Here is a 19,654-nt window from a genome sequence, read left to right on the forward strand (position 1 = left end):
TACAGGTTCGATTCTGTGGTGTGTAATTTTCTAGGTACAGCTGTGTATTGGATATTAAAAACTACAAAACTTGAGGTGGTTTGATGGCATTATTACCATTAAAAATGAAATATTATTGTAGTTAATGCCATGATGTGACTATTTTTCATTAATTATACATATTAATGCTATATTGATGATATGAAAGTGAAACGTTTTGGGGTAATATAAGTAGATGTAGAGAATAACTTAAATTATACTTTTATTTCTAAATTTTACTGAGTGGCGGCTATATAGTATATATATATATATATATATATATATATATATATATATATATATATATATATATATACTAGTGGCTTGTGCAGCAAATGCTGCTGCAAACTAAGTTCGTTAGACGTTCAAATACAAATTTTTCAGATTTATTTTCAATGAAGAATACTTGTCTTTTTGATAGTTATTTGCTTCCATAATAATGAAACATACTCGCTGTGAGTGGATTTTTTTAGACCAAATACTTTTTCTTGAACCTATCCAACTTCAGTTTTGAGTTTCAACGCGAAAACGCAAGTATCAATGTCAGGACAATAGTAGTAGCTATTTCAGGTCATTGTGGATTGTAGGCAAAAGTTAAAAAAATGTCAGGTTTGCTTAGCTTTCGAACAATAGCATTTTCATATAGCTGCTGCATGTAAAACTTCAAATGTAGAGCGTAAAATCATTTTATCCTACTAAGAGATCTTGCTGAAATGATCTGGAGACTACAACATTTTCTAGGCCTCTTATTTTATCAGTAATTAATACCTTTTTATCTTTTCTTAGGAACTGTAATTTTTGCGCTCTCTCGAGCCAATACTGAAGACAATGGCACATATCAATATCTACACTACACCGCCATTAAGTATATGAAAAAGACCCAACCCCACTGGGTTAATAAGTATAAAAATATTTGATTTTTAATAACAATATTATTATCTTACTTAAGTTTTGTAGTTATATATAGCAGTCACTCAGTAAATTTTAGAAATGAAGATCTAAATTGAGATATTCTCTACATTTACTTAGATAACCTCAAAACGTTTCACTTTCATGTCATCAATATAGCATCAATATTATGTACAATTAATGAAAAATAGAGGCATCATGATAGTAACTAAAATAATATTTAATTTCTAATGGTAATAATGTCGTCAAACCACCTCAAGTTTCGTAGATTTGAATATCCAATACACAGCTGTACTCGGAAAATTATACACTGCAGAATCAGTTTTTAATAACTAATTGAATTGAGCTCTAAATATGTCGGCAATCCTACAGGTCATGGCCTTCATGTAATAAATAGCCTATTGTTTATTGTAGTGTGTGTTTTGTTCTGAAATTCAATCAAGTCGGCCGTGATTCAATGAAATTGGGTCTAAAACTGACAACAGATGGATTTTGGAAAATAGGAAAATTATGTAGGAAAATTGACATTTCAGTGAAAACTACTACTTTTCCGAAAAACTTTGGATGCCAGGCATGAAAATGAGGGATCACTCATTAAAATCCGTTCAGCCGTTTTCCCGTAATTTCCATTACCAGTTCAAATTATATATATATATATATATATATATATATATAGTATATGTTACTGAAAGCTATAAAACTTACGTAAGATAATAATATTATTAAAAATCAAATATTTTTACAGTTATTAATCAAGTGGGGTTGGGTCTTTTTCATATATTTAATGGCGGTGTGGTGTAGATATTTATATGCGTGGTTTTCTTCAGTATTGGCTCGAGAGAGAGTATCTTTCATTATTATGGAAGCAAATAACTATCGGAATGTCTGGTATTCTTCATTGAAAATAAATCTGAAAAATGTTTATTTGAACGGCTAATAAACTTAGTTTGCAGCATTTGCTGCATAAGCCACTAGTTCCAATATATGGCCCAGCTGTTATGAATAACAACGATGTCTCTATAGAAACAAAGATCGCACTCATGGCTGGAAAGAAAGCGTCTTAGTGTGATCGGTTTCTCAAGTCAAGAGCGATCTGCAGGGTTACAAACAGCAAACTTAACGATACCAGTGTTGGCAATCGCTTGTGAGACCTGGATAATATCATGGAATTGTATACACAACAAGGAAAAAATATAAAAGGAGGCGTCGTTCACAGAGATATAACACACAATCATATTTATCTCTACGCATTCCTTTGTCCATCGTATTTATTGTCCACTTTTTAATAGGCCACTCACTTTCAGTCCATTTCTGGTTTTCTCAGGGTTTCCCCACTTTCTCTCGAGATTGCAATCCACCAATATCCTCCATTTCATTCTTCTCTTCTCTTCATTGGATATAAATTCAAATCACCAAAAAATATGATTTCAGGGTAAGGTGTACGAGCTTTGGTGATGCCGGAAGAAGATAAGTCAAGCTACTGTTTGTGTAACGCTCACAACAATCGTGCACCGGTGCCAGTTGGAGACTCTCAGTGGGTGATGCACGCTATCTTCCCGGCGCTGGAAGAAGGACGCCTTGTGGCGAGACTCGCCAGCATCCGAGGGAATACACTAGAATGTTTTATTTTCACTGGCAGAGTTAAGGCCATAAAGCCTTCTCTTCCACTCAATCAGTCTTAATCAATACAATAGTGGCATACATATTTAAATGAATATTTACAATACACTAAAGATTCTCCAACAATATTCTTCAGTTAAGTTTTAACGACTAGTACATGTTTATTTAATTTGAGATAAAGCCTATACGAAAAATTAACTCAATTTATGAGCTAATGTAATTCAATTCAGTTTACATGCAATATGTAAAGTCCATACCTGTGAATTAACGGTCAGCACGTCTGGCCGCGAAACCAGGTGACCCGGGTTCGAATCCCGGTCAGGGCAAGTTACCTGGTTGAGGTTTTCTCCGGGATTTTCCCTCAACCCAATTTGAGCAAATGCTGGGTAACTTTCGGCGCTGGACGCCGGACTCATTTCACCGGCATTATCACCTTCATCTCATTCAGACGCTAAATAACCTGAGATGTTGATACAGCGTCGTAAAATAACCCACTTAAAAATGTAAAGAATTATAATTAAATTGAGAGAGAAGGTCATGGTGTCAGTCGAAGGCCGAAATGATATCCTGTTGGTATTCGGAGATGATCTGTGATATCTGGTAACCGTTATACATCGGCCCAAGACAGCTCTGTGGCATTTCTGAGGATTAAAGATCCATGCATAGGATTCCCATCTATCATATCCCCATCTCTTAATGATTGTGTACAAAAATGACCTATAATATTATTATCTTACTACAGAAGGAAAGGAGTTGTGTTGACTTTCTTCATACCACCCAGTTGAGAAAACACCCCGTCTTAACATATATGTACTCGCATGTTTGTTTAGTCAGCAGTGCGAGTACTAGTTGAAACTTCACAAGCCAGGAAATATGGGGTAGGGTGGCCAGTTCCTTTCCCCTCTATTACATACTAGTTACATAATTACAATAATCAGGCCTCATATGTATACAAACAAAAAAAATTGTTCTTCCTTTGACTTATATTATCAAGTGAGATATACTGCCTGATAAATAATAGATGTACATATCAGCCTACAACTTAAGATACAGGGACATCATTTTATTTTTACTTCAATTTTTATTGTACCTGAGTTTTTGAATGTACTTCACTCCCACCCCTTCTACTAAGGAAGTTCCAACTCCACACAGAACCAAGACCGCAGATAGTAAGCAGTACTGAGTTACTGAGTATAGTACGTTCCAGAAATATGTTCGCGTTTTCCAGTGACGAAAGAGCTTTCAATATTGAATCATATTTTCGCACAGGTACTGTCCGTTTGCCTACGTCGCATCCCGATTTCCCCCACCTGCTTCTGCTCGCCCCTCTGTAAAATCTGGGCTGTCTTAGCTCTTTTCTGAAAACATTAATTTCTCTTAGGAATTGGAAGTTTACGTAATATTATACAGCTGTTTAATTTAACTTAAATAAAAGGGCCTCGTTAAGTAATTAACTGCCAAGTGATTTCTTCCCTTTCTACAATCCTGCGCCATAACCACTTGGACGGACAGTAGATAGCATGTCTGAGTAATTTTATATTTTCGGGTCGGGCAGAAGTGAAGATTGAATTCACAGTACGTAGAGTAGGTACAGATTTATTTCAACATGAGTTACTAGTACGAAGGACGAAACTGGCAATTGGAATTAGATGCAATAGTCTATACTGCGATAATATGCACAAAAGAACTGAAGCTTGTATCGAAATGAAAGGCCACCATTTTCAAAATTGTGTTTAAATATTCATATTATGATTATTTTTCAATTTAACTTCTTCTCTATATTGTACGCTAATGTGCTGTAGACAGTATACACTGCATAATGAATACGTTCGCATGGATAACTCACTTCGTGAGTAAAAACACTTATTCTTAATACAGTACTGTACTTTGATTAAAGAAAAACCTAATGAAAATTATCAAACTCAAAATCGCGATATTTCCTAGTTTACGTAAATGGATGAACTACTTTTCTTCCATCTTATACCTAGTAGAGTGATTTGTGTTTTACGCCAGTATCATCGAACTCCAGTCTTGGAGGGGGGAGCAAGCGGTGTTTCCGGTTCTCTAAAGGTATAGACAGGTTAATATTAAAAATGTTCGTAAAAATAAAATTATGTCCCTGTATTTACTGTAACAGAGTGCGTTAGGATATTGCTAGAGACCGTATATGTGTTAATAGAATAAGGGCTTATAAAATATTTGAACATGTGTTCCCGGTCGAAATTTCTGCTGTGAATGATTGATATTATATAAAAAATCATTTTGAAGCTTCTTTAATATTGCCAATATTATGACTGTTTTTAATTGTGTCAGACATAACCGTATTGACTCAGAGCTGTGGTGTAAATTCGACTACAGAGTGAGGACGAAACCCGTTAAGTGTCTCACCCTGAAAAGTGGATGATGAGTAGGGACCGGATTTTTATGTAATTACATATTACATTCCTTTCAACCTAACCGTATATAAATAACATCTTTGCGAATCTTGTAATTACCGTTAATATAATCAAATTTGATACTACATATTTTTACATATTTACCCCACATTACGTATTATGGCTTGATATTACATAAATCTACATATTTAGGGGGTTTATTCATTTTTACTTCTCTAAAAGGGGGGAAAAAAAAAACTTCCGTTAGGGAAGTTTACAATTTGAAATACACAGATTTAAAAAGCCTTCTTACCTACCCGAGAAAATATATACGTATTTCGGCACGAAACACAACGTCCTTAGTTCCAGGCAAACAACAGTTATTAAATGCCTATAGTTTGAGGTTTCAGTAGGTACTTTGTTTCTTACAGGGAGCAGCTAAAATGCATGTGTCCCACATCTCCTCTTATTTTCTCCTAATCCAGTAAAGCGAAACAGTGCTTGCAGTACTGTTGTGTCATTCATTTCACTCAGTTCTCTAGTTTTAGTACTTACAGTATAAAGTGCAAGTGAGTTTATCTACTGCTTTAACTAACTAAAAAGGCCCCTATATCTTCAATCCTAACGACAAAAATAAAATCATGGATTGCGATGGACGAAGGTTTCACTACAGATGGAAAAATAGTAATGTGTCAAGTGTGCGGTAAAAAATTCGGGTGCTCTATGAAATCACAACTGGAGAGTCTTACCTATCCTATACCTGCCAGATATTGATATTAAATATTTTTATGATGTTACATATTTTGGTACATATTCAGCTTATTTTTCTTACATAAATATGTACATATTTCACACCTTGATATTACATAAAAATCCGGTCCCTAGTGATGATGCTGCTGCTGCTGCTGCTGCTGATGATGATGATATTTCTGTCAGATATGCTATTATTTTATATTATAAAATTTACTTGGTATCATTTTTCTTATTTTTAATAACGATCTCAGCCCCGGGTAAAGGAAGATTTCAGCAGTTATAGCTTAATAAAACTTTCTGTGAACCTTATTAAATATCATGTCTCGATTTTAAATATTAAATTTGCAGGATTTCTCTTATCGTCTTCGAACTATGAAATTCCGGCGTTCTTTTCGACAACTACGTAAACATGCGTGAAATATTCCAAAGTTGCGTCAAACATGAAACCTTACGTCTGTGGAATAGACCTCACCATGAAATAGTTTAAGGTATGAATAAAATATGACTTTTTATAAAAGAAAAAAAAATTGACGATAATATGAAAGTCAGAAAAGCGTCCTGGCGCCGCCCGGCCACAAAATATAGTATCCTGGCGGCGGCTCGCCAGGCCTGAAATACATCCCTGTTAATGCGATTTGAAGTAACACGAGTAGATTATAAATGAACAGTGCATAAATGAAGGCCTGGGAGCAGATAGTCCTATCCCACATCAGACTCAAACGGAGATATCATGCAAAACGGGATCCATAACACTTATTACTGTATCACTCCGCCATCTGTTGTCAAAATTTAACACTACGTGCACAATCATAAACACGATGGCTTAGAACTGTGGATGGTAAAAAATTTCAATTGCAAAAGATGTGGCACAGGACTATCTGATCCCATACCCTTGAAATAATATCTTTTATAAGTCGTATAAAACAACGTTTTACAATAACTTTATTATTATAGCGCAGATGGTGTGGTATAACAAGTTTACAGCTACAAGTAAAAGGACAAAAATAAGTGGAAATGTTGAAAACCAAGACAAGGGATTAGATTCGGCAGTAGGACAAAGTTGCTATGGAAACTCAAACTTGTGCAAAGATTGGCCGTTTGCACATTTTATAACCACGTCCTTACAGAGTTAGCGTTCGGAGTTTAGAAAATGCCATTGGGTATGAGGCTATAGGCATATGACATACTTTGAAATTCAGAAAAATGAAAAGAATATCATAGTAATCTTTATATTTATTACTAGCCGTACCCGTGCGCTCCGCTGCATCCGTTAGAAATAAATATAAAGTAATTACATAATTAAAATAGGACATATGATCCAGGGAACATTCGTGTTTGATATAAAGATAAATCGTTTATTATATTACTTAATTTAAATTGCATTTGCATAATTAAAATGCGATCATTTTGATCCAGAGACACTCATTTGGTCATAAAAATTATTTTAGGAAATACAGGAAATGAATGTACAGAATAGCCTATCAAGTTTTCTGTGCATAAGAAGCTATTTTAATCTTGCCTGTCTTCAATTCACTCAGAAGTTACTGTAATAACATTATAGCAATATGACCATCTAGAGAAACTACACTTTCCAATGGTGAATTAATAATTAATTATACAAATCGGTTAATTTAGCTTCTGATATTACTTCATACAAACACAGAAACATTTTCTGTAGGCTATCTTTCATAGCTTTCGATTGTTGCTGTCCAAGGCCCCTTATAGACGAAGTCATTTGTTTTTTAATTCATTACACGGCCTTAGATGGCAGTTATTTTAATTTTAAAACTAATTTATCTCATTAAATATCAGTCCTATCAAAATTTTTCAGAGAATAAAACTTATCCGAAAACGTTTTTAAAGAAACGTTTGTTATGTAACATTTTTCATAAAAATCAATAATAAGCGAGATATTTCGATTTATTTAATTCAGGCCCCTTTATAACCCCCCTTTTAAATAATGTATTTTGAATGCCATATAGCCTAAAATCTAAGTTACAACGAACTTAATTTATATTCCAATTTTCATCGAAATCCGTTCAGCCATTATCGCGTGAAAAGGTAACAAACATACAGACAGACAGACACATACAAACAAAAATTTCAAAAAAGCGATTTTCGGTTTCAGGGTGGTTAATTATACATGTTAGGACCAATTATTTTTGGAAAATCGAAAATTACCAGAAAAATTTCGGCTACAGATTTATTATTAGTATAGATTGGTATTATTGTCACTATTATTATTATTATTATTATTATTATTATTATTATTATTATTATTATTAATAGGTGAACTGAAGCTCTCTTGTTTCATTTTCCTGCCCTAGCACGAGAGTCATTCCACTTCAAGCCTATCAAGATTTGATATTGCTATCTCCAATTTTTTTTCCGGGTACTTTTAACTCTAAAATAAATTTAATGGTGTATATTTCTTTTATAGAAATCTAATTTCGGCAGATTTACGAAATTTTGGTCGCACTGAGTTGCTTGTTTTGCATCTTGTTCATAATAATACTTATATGCATGAGCAGGCTTAAGATAAGTTGTGTAATTCCTGAGTTATTGATTGTTCTCAGCTTGCCGGTGATGATAATACATCAATATTATTTTCTTTGCTTAGTTTATACTGTACTTTATAAAGTATACTCGTATTAAAACAATTATATTTTGTGAGAGGGATAGAAGTTATCCCTGGCAGGGATGTTAATATGAATTTATGAGAGGGGGATAACTTTCCAACAGAGGCAAAGTGTCCCCATCACCCCGTTAATTCACACCCTGCTTGCTTCTATTATTTTATACACGCTAGAAAATACGTAAATAATTTTAGTCACATTACAAAGAGGGGGAATGTCTGCTAAGAAGACGCCTATATTTAATTGTACTTAGAATTAGTTAGTTGAGAAAGCTGTAATAACCGTCATGAATCAACTCGGACTAGTCCAACTTTAATCTGTGAGTCCTTGAGAGAATAATATTGCTATCTTGTGAAGAACAAGATATCAATATAAAGCAATGCTACTAGTCTGCAGAATCAGATAACTCTCTACAAAATCTTTTACCGTAGTACAGGCATGTCAATTGATGCCCACAGGAGCAAGCGCGCGCTTTAGAGCCCAGGAGAGTCTGAGCGCTTTACAGCGGAAAGGAAAGAGACAGACGAAAGAGGTGGTATATGCCGCTTGGTCGAGCTATATTCAGGGATGGCCAGCACTGATTCAATAGATAAAGGGAAGAGAACTTATTAAAACTGTGTCCATGTTAATTTTTAGATTTGCCTGGGAAGTATAAGTGCATTATAAGAATGTAAGTTTTAATTTTAATGCTCATATTTCACAAGTTTGATTTTTTTATTCAAAAGAAATATTTTCTCAACTTTTCGTATAGAAAAGTGAAATTTTCAGGTATAGGCCTATTTATTTAGTAGCCTTACAGAATGTTTTCGTAAATCTAATATACCGTATAGTGAAGATAGTGTATTGAAAATTTTGAAAATATTCGCATGGAAATTGTTTGTAAGGAAATGAATTGACAAAGCAACTACTGTTACATCATAAGCAAAAGATACGTGCCCATGTGTTGTAAAAATGTCAGCTCTATAGCTTCAGCAGATTTCGAGATAATAATTTAATATTCTGATGATAGGAAGTTGCTCACAAATATCACCTTAAAAGCATAATGCGATAAGAGTTTTGTTATGTAATATTAGTTACACTTAAAACAGATACAGTACCTAGGTAACTTTGCTTTGTACTGTAATATTGTTTTGATTAGGTTATTGATTACTTTTGTAAGGCTAAAGATACCATCAATATAAATTCCAACTTATCATGTCATAATCTCTTTCTTTGGAATATCACTTTCTTTATGAATGATGTGTTTCATGTGCAATATTAAGAAATCAGTGTTAGTACTTTTGTTTTACAGACAATATAGATCATATTAAACAGAAAGAAGCCATATAAAAATAACGACATAAAATTTCACGTTCCGTTTGAAGTTTGTGCACAACTGTTTTCTTAATCCTACATGTTGCTTATTCATATACACAACCCTTCCTCTTTTCATACTTAGCGCTTGCTGCCCGCGCACGACGTCAAGGTCAGAAAAATGCGCTTGCTTTGACATCAATGCCGTAGTATATTCTGTACTGATGGAGTTGTTTGTGTTGACAGGATGTCGAACTACGGCCTGATCAACAAGCAGTTCAACTCACCCATCAAGCTGTACTCGCCCGAGAGCGTGCAGGAGGCCCTCAACAAACAGGCCCATGTTCTCGCCAACGGCGCCATCGGGTGAGCCAACCCACAGCCCTCATGTTCTGTTACAATTTAGTCCTCACAAGATGAATGGTTCATAGGCCTACTCTCCATTAGGTTGTAAATTTGTGGGTTCAAATCTAGCTAAGGAAACGCAATTTTTGAAGGTGAATTAAATTTTTATCGGTTCATCGGATGCCATTAATCGATTAATCGAATTTTAATCGATTTCAAACAGTGTAAGTTTGAACAAAAACACTTAATATTATAACAGGCCCAAATTATATATTATGCTATAAAGAAAACACATTTTTACAATTTTTTTTTCAATTGTATTGAACTATATAGCAAATACGTAGTAAAAGCTATGGGCACTAATGATTCATACATTATGTTTCACCAAGTCTTCCACGCAACGATTCGTAACTCACATTTTTTGTAACTAAAGTTCACAAAATACACACTAAATACACTGACCTCTGAATAACCAGCAATCGCACACAATATTTTAAAGTGAACAGTCAGTCCCAATATGCTCAGTCAATTTAAGAGAGCAGTGTATTATGATAATAATTATTATTAATGACTGAAAGAATTTTAGTTTTGTCCTTAAAATGTGCACACATTTCATCTGAACAAATGTAACATTTCGTTCTGAAAGGGAATTTTAAAACTAAACTTTGATCACAATATCCCGTGAGTTTATTTTTTTAATTTATTCCATACGAAAGTTATGTAGGGTAAATTAGGGTCTGTTGGACATTCGGGCATGTTGGACACTTTGTACTTTTACGTGTTACCTCGCAACTTGTGGGCATCATATTCTGCTAGAAGTCAATGACGGAAGTAGCCACGAGTGGGACTACTTCCGTCATTGACTTCTAGCTGAATGAGGTGCCCACAAGTGGCGTGGTAACACGTTAAAGTACAAAGTGTCCAACATACCCGAATGTCCAACAGACCCTAATTTACCCTGTCTTCTATAACGCTACGTGCATAATAGTAAAACTCTTTATAGCATCTCCAAAAGGCTGCAAAATATCAACAAATCCAAGCTTATCATAACCCGTACGTATATGGATATATCCAAGAACGCTACGTTCCAACAAAGTTAAAAAATCAACACCAACTATAATAAGAATAATTAATAAAATAAAAATAATAAGTAGACTAAAAATTTCACTAAACATAAATATTTTTATAGAAAATCTACCTGTTATCCCTAAGGTAATTTAATCTTATGATCAACAAAAATGGATCAATTTCCCATAAATAAATGTATAACATAAAAAAGAGTTAATTAATTCTTCCTACCACCCCAACAAAATATATTAAATCTCTGTGGTGTAGGAGTCAGCATGCTGGTTTCTTACACAGAGGGCCCGAGTTCGATTCCCGGTCGGTTTGAATATCCTGGTTGAGGTTTTTCAGGGTTTTCTCTCAACCGCAAGGCAAATTCCAGGAAATTCGGGCCACAACAACCCGGAATTCATCACTAAAAAGTCATATTCATAACAAATCAGTAATAAATCTACAGTCGCCATCTAGTTCACAACAATAGAACCAGTCTCAACAATAGTACACAGGCGTTCGGATTTCACCAAAAGATTAACTCGCGATATGACCAAAGATGTTAAAGCGAGTATAAATAACAGCCAAATATAGATAAAATAATCAAACAAAATAAATAAATACAGTAGAACTTGGTTATAACGACATCCAAGGGACCTTAAAAATTATGTTGTTATAAACGAGTGTCATAGTAACCGAGATTCACATTATCAATCTAGTGAGGTGGAAAATGAAAAATAAAAAAACTTAATTAGACTTATTTTAGATTTATGTATTCACTTTTAAGCCTACAATGGACATAATAAAATACACGTAGGTCTAGAATTATAAATACAGTATTCTGTATTAAAACAGTTTGTTTAGTACTCACCAAACTACTTTACTTAGAAGTGAGGTAATCAGTCATTTTACTCTGTTGTCTTCTACTGGCCCAATACACACTTTCTAGGGCTAAATTACGTTCTATGTTCATAATTTCAGTTGCAATTTCACTGCTCCCTTCCCTAGCTTCACAGAACATGTTCATAACTCTAATGACTTCTAAAGCGTCATTCACTTCTTTTAGTGGCCATACTGCGTTAAAATGCGTGCACTTAGTGAAAACTTCCTGTCGAAACTGATCTAATACCGCATGAATTCGGGCAGGTTACAACGGGGTGGGGAATCCGCCTGCATTCCAGAGGTCTATGACAGAAGGAGACTGTAAAGAATTTGTCAGGGTCAGATTTCAGCAAAATATTTCTCAAAATACTTTGGTTCTTAGAAAATTGTATTCCAAGCTGAGGTTGAAAATGACGTTATATGCGAGGTAGACGCATATGCGTTTGTCGTATTAAGCAAGGTAGGAAAGCATATGTCTTATGGGGAATTAGTTGGAACCACAGAATATTTGACGTTATAGGCGAGGTGTCGCACAAAACGAGGATGCTATAACCAAGTTCTACTGTATATATAAACCCTATAGGGTCTCCTCGTCCCATAATAATATATTTAAGGCTTTTAACTTAAAAATTAAATTTAAAAAAAGTTTATTCCTCGTCCAACCATACACTTCAGTGCACATTTTAAGGCTACTAGGAAACGTTTGTTTGTAATATAAATTTTATTACTTTGTAGTATTTGAAAAATATGCCTCCGTGTTTCTATAAAAGTACAGTATTCATTCTTAAAATTTTGAAAGCCAGTATTAAAGTTGTGGTCCAAACATTTAAAGAACGTGCTTTTAGGAATAAAATGTCATAGCAATTTTTAATTTATTATCAAAATTTTCGCTCCAATTTTTTTTTTGAAACTAATCTCGAATTTAATTTCTTGGAGCAAAATATGATATTTCGCCATACAATAAATGAAAATTGTGCATCGGTGAGCAAAAATGTTCAGATTACGCCATTTTCTCCTTCAACTCTGGCGTTCGTCGTAAGTCTGTGCTCTGTTAAGGGGACACTCCACTAAAAGTGATAACTTTTTTCCTAATCATTTTTTACCAAACTTTGAGAGCAAGTTTACTAGGTAAAAGACAAAAAAATCCAAATTTTGAACTCTCAAGTGATTTTGGCTTTTTATGTTTTTCTATTATTTTAGAAATATTTTCAAACCCAAGTTTTTAATTAGAAGATGTCAATTTTTAAACTTCCCGTTTTTTTGGTTACATTTACAACACAGAGAAACATTTCTGTGCATTCATTTGATGAAATAGCTAATTTATTCACTTTCAAATAAGTTTTTGAAATGTTGAAAGTGTTATTTTTTCTATAATTCATTAAAAATATATCAATAAAATAAACTAGTAGCATTTCTTACAAAATAAAAATTTCATCCAGTTTGATTAATATTTGGCATAAACAGTTGGTGTTGGTTGAATCAAGAAAAATAAACTTACGGAAAAATGGATTTGTAAGTAAAATTAATACGAGCCCACGATTCAGTACTTATCGGCGAAATACAACATAGAAAAAATCACAGTTACCGGTCTCTTCTTCGGAGCGAGAGGCATCATTCCGAAAGCCTTTGTAAAGTGGAGGGAAAAATACAAGCTGACGAGAGATCTTCAAGATGCCATCGTCACCACCATAATAAAATTTTCTGTAGCGATATTTCGTCAGCATATTTATGGTGTACATTCGATTTAAATTACACTTGGTTCTATTTTTTTTCTTATGTCTTAATCAATTTTGTCTGAAACCTGTTTATATAATTTTTCATTTTAAATTTTATTGTGAGCTATTCTGTGTCACAGGGCAAACCCAAAATATTGGGTCAGACTACTAAATTAAAATTAAAATAACACATACCTATTGAAATTCTCCTCCGCTACTTTCATCTAGTAACTTCAGAGAAGCAACTTTAGAACAAAAAGTTACCAGATTTATAATCAGAAATTTTGTATAAAAATCTTTGATGAAAAAATAATTTTGACAGCATAGCCCCAGCGTGCTCTGTGCTGACGACCCTTGCCTTACAGCCTTAATTAAAGAAAATACATGTATTTGTAATCAGAATTGAACTAAATCCATTTTGGGTATAAAAATATACATTCTAAAAAAGTGAAAGAGCCAATAAATGTTTTTGGAAAATTTTCATGATATTCAGTGGAGCTGCAAAGGCTGATGTAAAACTGAAATGAAACTTTGATGCATTCTAATTGCTTAACGGATTTCTCAGCCTCGTACGATGAGTTAATACAACCAATTTCGCGCCAATAGTCGCAGACTGGACTTGATCCGCTGTCTGGCGCGCTCTCGACGTGTCACAGCTGTTCCTGCGTGCGCGCGGCACACTGTCTGGTGTCTGCTGATCGCTGGCAGCGTTCGTGTGTGTGGCTGCCAACCCTAGTCCCTGCTGTGTGGCCCTTATCTCTTCTATTAAGTTTTTGTGTCGCGCTAACCACACAAACAAGTGTTCCTTTTGATTTGAATATTCGTGGGCAATCCGTATAACAACATGGAGGGGAAATGGATTGGAAAAAAAACTTCGTTTATCGTTATTATCATTATCATCATCTCTTTTATCTCCTAGCAGGACATCCACAAAGTGTCTCCATCAGATTTTATTCTTGATCTTCTCCAATGTTCTTCCTCTAGTCGCTTGAGGATTCCAGTCTACTGCCGTCTTTTCAATGCATTCATTGCCTTTCCTTTATTTGTAATTTAATTTCTTTTTCACCTATTTTTTCCATATACCTTTATTTACGAATATAAAAGTAGCCCGATGGGTATGAACGGAGTCTTTAATATAAATTTGTGCATGTACAGGGTGAGTCAAAAGTCTCAGGACAACTTATTATTTTGAAAACGGAAGGAAAAATGAAATATCTAAGTTTCATATCAAACAGTGGGTCAGGGGACAACTTTTACTAGTATGTCAGGAACATGGGCGCCATTTTGAAATCCGCCATATCGGATCGAAGTCTATTTTTTCAAATGGAAAGAGATTTCAAATTAACTCAGAAATTCATTTTCGTAACCAGATTTGACAGGGTGTATTGGAATTTTTTACTCACCCTGTAGGTCTATATTTAATTGACTATAAGAAACCAAAAACTTCATGATAAAAATATAGGAGTAATATTTTATTCACTTGAAGCAGAAACGTCTTCTTTGTAGACTGTTTTTGTCCTAAAAAAACCTGCTGTCTCTTAAAGGATAACCCCGTTTCTGTTACACACTGTATATTTTTTTATAGTATCTTGTGGTCGTGTTCTTAATAGAACCAATAACAATAACTGTCCATGTGTAAAAACTGGTTGTGGGGGAAAGAAAAATAACAACTTTATTCAAAGACATTAACTTCACAACATGTATTATTAGAAAAATCGATATTCAGTAACGCTCTACCACTTTAATCACCACAATTTATTCCCAAATTTTTAAAATGATAAGTTGCAGAATGTTGGTCGCACTGAATGCTGCCACCACCCAAGCACCGCCCTTCTTTCTCCGTGGAGGATTGTATCAGTGACGTATTTGCACAACTCATCCAAAATTGAGGTTTGCTTATATGCATATAAAGTGTATATTTTCTTTTTTCGTTATCTGATTTTTTAATTTTTTCGTAAACATCCAATCGTGAAGACTTACAATTTATTTTCGATAATTTTTTTTACTTGCATTCCAGACTTCGCATCCATATAACAAAACTATACTTCGTTCCATAATGTTCGACAGGCGAAGTAAACATTGCCGATAGAGGAAGTAAGAAAGATAATTGCTATTCAACCAATGGCAGAGGTCACATTCTAAGCTTATGTTCAAGTTAGACCAATCCATCCATCCGTCCGTCCTTCGGTATGTCTGTCTATCTGTTTATGTATTTATTACTTATTTGCATTATAGTCTTTGGACAAAATTACTGTTGTAGACCTTGTCAAGTGTTTACATTAGCCTAATAAAAGTCAGACTTAAAAAAAATATTTAATTATTTAATCTAATGGCAGGATTACAATTGAATAAAACATAAAATCATTATAAAAGTACTTGCTAATGAGGCATCTAGAGAGAACATTTTTAAATTCACTACTGGTTACGGTAAATAAATGTCTGTGTTTAGATACTTTTGTTGCCATTATTTCAACATTTTTATTAATTATTGTTAATAATTATTTGACAAAACGTATACTTAATTGTTTACTGTAATAGTTAAAGTAATCTTTTCTGAAAGTATATTTATGAAAATTTTGCTTAACACATGTTAATAGTTGAAGAATAGAGTAGGCCTATATAAACAGGTAACAGATTCTCCCATTAAAAAAAAATAGGACGACAATGTTCATAATAATGAAAACTGGTCATAATCATATTGATTTTCTTCTTATTTCCCATTAAAAATTTTGATTATATGGATATTTTTGCCCCACAATAACATACCTTAACCTACAGAGTCCTGAGAGTATAGTATACTACATCATGCTTCATACACGATTATGATATAAGATGTATGTGCAGACACCCGAAGTATAGTATAATATACCTGCATTTGTGCTCTAACTGTAACCTGAAAAATTTTTTCAGCATTTTTCCTCATGTCAGTGACTTTTTTTTTTAAATGCAGAATTATATTGAACTATAAAAATAAAACAACAAATGTCTAAGGACTCAGGAGGATATTTTAAAATAGGCATGGTGAGCAGTCTTTATAGATTTTAGGCCAAATCGTAAAATCAATCTCAAACGTTTTGAGAGAAATAAAATCCTGAATAATTTAAAACTACAATGTTCAATATGTTGTACCGAAATGAGCTCTGGATCAACCACAGCTTTCTAAACATTCCTGCTTACGCCACTGCATGCAAAGTATTGGATGACGTTTAGATACAGGAAGACATTGCAAACGCTGTAAAACTGCACAGTAGTACAAAGATCATGAACTCGACGAAAACTCGTGCAAGAATAGCCAACTACCGGAATAGAACTCTGAACTTGCAGGTTAGGAAGGCAACCGAGCGTATGTTTGGTATCGCACAGGACTGCATTCTGCAGGGTCTTGATAACAATGAGGCTTTGTTGCACCTGTTATTTGTAGAATGCTGCACATCTATTGTAACGCGAAAACTGCTGGCGATCGGCCAGGCTCGGTGTGATCGTACTTGCCAATCGCGCAGGCGCGGTGTAGCAAAATGTGGCTTCTTGCACCAGTTTCAGTAATTATCTTCTTTATTTTTCTGCGGATGACGTGAATTTGTTAGGAGAAAATCCACAAACAATTAGGGAAAACGCGGGAATTTTACTGGAAGCAAGTAAAGAGATAGAGTTGGAAGTAAATCCCGAAAAGACAAAGTATTTGATTATGTCTTGAGACCAGAATATTGTACGAAATCTATACTAATAATAAATCTGCAGCCGAAACTTTTCTGGTAATTTTCGATTTTCCAAAAATAATTGGTCCTAACATATACAATTAACCACCCTGAAACCGAAAATCCCTTTTTTGAAATTTTTGTTTCTATGTATGTCTGTCTGTATGTTTGCTACCTTTTCACGCGATAATGGCTGGACGGATTTCGATTAAAATTAGAATATAAATTAAGTTCGTTGTAACTTAGATTTTAGGCTATATGACATTCAAAATACATTATTTAAAAGGGGAGTTATAAGGGGCCTGAATTAAATAAATCGAAATATCTCGCTTATTATTAATTTTTGTGAAAAATGTTACATAACAAAAATTTCTTTAAACATAATTTTCGATAAGTTTTATTCCCTGAAAAATTTTGACAGGACTGATATTTAATGAGATAAATGAGTTTTAAAATTAAAATAACTGCCATTTAAGGCCGTGTAATGAATTAAAAAACAAATGACTTCGTCTATAAGGGGCCTTGGACAGCAACAATCGAAAGCTATGAAAGATAGCATACAGAGAATGTTTCTGTGTTTGTATGAAGTAATATCGGAAGCTAAATTAACCGATTTGTATAATTAATTATTATTATTTCACCATTGGAAAGTTTTTTTTCCAGATGGACATAATGCTATAATGTTATTACAGTAGCTTCTGATATAATATAATATAATATAATATAATATAATATAAAATAATATGTAATATTATATAATATAATTTAAGTTATTTGAAGGGTTCAGAACCATAGTGGGCCAAGCGCCATTTACTGAATACGTAGAAAACAAGGGGTAAAATTAAGTTATTACCATAATTCAATGGAAACATATAGCAAGTAAAATAAAGTATACACATTAAATCTAAATGATGTCAATCTTCATTAAGTTATGGTTGCATGTAATAAAAATTAAGAAACATGTTAAAGGAATTGTCATTGCACCAAATGAGTGTCTCTGGACCAAAATGATGGCATTTTAATTATTTGGATGCAATTTAAATTAAGTAACATATTAAACGATTATCCTTCTATCAAACACGAATGTTCCCTGGATCAAACGTCCTATTTTAATTATGTAATTACTTTACATTTATTTCTAAAGGGTGCAGCGGAGCACACGGGTACGGCTAGTGGAAATATAAAAATTGGAAATTTATCTTTTGAAGAGATGGAGAAGTTCAAATATCTTGGAGCAACAGTAATAAATATAAATGATACTCGGGAGGAAATTAAACACGGAATAAATATGGGAAATGCCTGTTATTATTCGGTTGAGAAGCTTTTATCATCCAGTCTGCTGTCAAAAAATCTTAAAGTTAGAATTTATAAAACAGTTATATTACCGGTTGTTCTGTATGGTTGTGAAACTTGGACTCTCACTTTGAGAGAGGAACATAGGTTAAGGGTGTTTGACAATAAGGTGCTTAGGAAAATATTTGGGCCTCAGAGGGATGAAGTTACAGGAGAATGGAGAAAGTTACACAACACAGAACTGCACGCATTGTATTCTTCACCTGACATAATTAGGAACATTAAATCCAGACGTTTGAGATGGGCAGGGCATGTAGCACGTATGGGGAATCCAGAAATGCATATAGAGTGCTAGTTGGGAGGCCGGAGGGAAAAAGACCTTTAGGGAGGCCGAGACGTAGATGGGAAGATAACATTAAAATGGATTTGAGGGAGGTGGGATATGATGATAGAGAATAGATTAATCTTGCTCAGGATAGGGACCAATGGCGGGCTTATGTGAGGGCGGCAATGAACCTCCGGGTTCCTTAAAAGCCAGTAAGTAATTAAGTGAGTTATTTCACTACGCTGTATCAACATCTTAGGTTATTTAGCGTCTGAATGAAATGAAGGTGATAATGCCGATAGTTACCCAGCATTTACTTGTATTGGATTGAGGGAAAACTCCGGAAAAACCTCAATCAATAACTTGTCCCGACCGGGATTCGAACCCGGGCTACCCAGTTTCACGGTCAGACGCGCTCACCGTTACTCCACACGTGTGGACAATTGTCTTATTATAATACTAGAAATGCAGTAACCTTCCCAGACGTTTCATTGTACTATTTCTATGCACTTGTTATTTAAAAGCGCTTTCTTTCACAATCATCGACGTCTGTGCCCGTCTTCAGCTGTTCGAGGTAGCCTATTCCGTTCTGTTTAAGCATTGCATCGCTTGCAATTGCCTACACTTCACTGCTTTTTATATTCCTTTATAAAAAGCTTCCTTTGGTCCTTCATCATCCTTTCTTCGTTAACTTCATAATTACTTAGAATAGATATAAATTGAACTTTGTCCACAGAAC

General features: G+C 34.2%; 1 protein-coding gene across 3 annotated transcripts in view; it reads left to right on the forward strand.

Moving 5' to 3' along the window:
• The window catches only part of LOC138713875 (putative RNA exonuclease pqe-1), a 203,417-nt gene that overhangs the window by 38,012 nt on the left and 145,751 nt on the right, over positions 1–19,654 (forward strand). For all 3 annotated transcript variants that reach the window (XM_069846353.1, XM_069846354.1, XM_069846355.1), the window contains exon 2: positions 9,851–9,970. In XM_069846353.1, coding sequence (XP_069702454.1) covers positions 9,852–9,970 — 119 coding nt within the window. In that variant the 5' untranslated portion in view covers position 9,851. The remainder of the gene's footprint in view (positions 1–9,850; positions 9,971–19,654) is intronic.

This window comes from Periplaneta americana, chromosome 14 (assembly GCF_040183065.1).
Source record: "Periplaneta americana isolate PAMFEO1 chromosome 14, P.americana_PAMFEO1_priV1, whole genome shotgun sequence".
Classification (NCBI taxonomy): Eukaryota; Metazoa; Arthropoda; class Insecta; order Blattodea; family Blattidae; genus Periplaneta; species Periplaneta americana.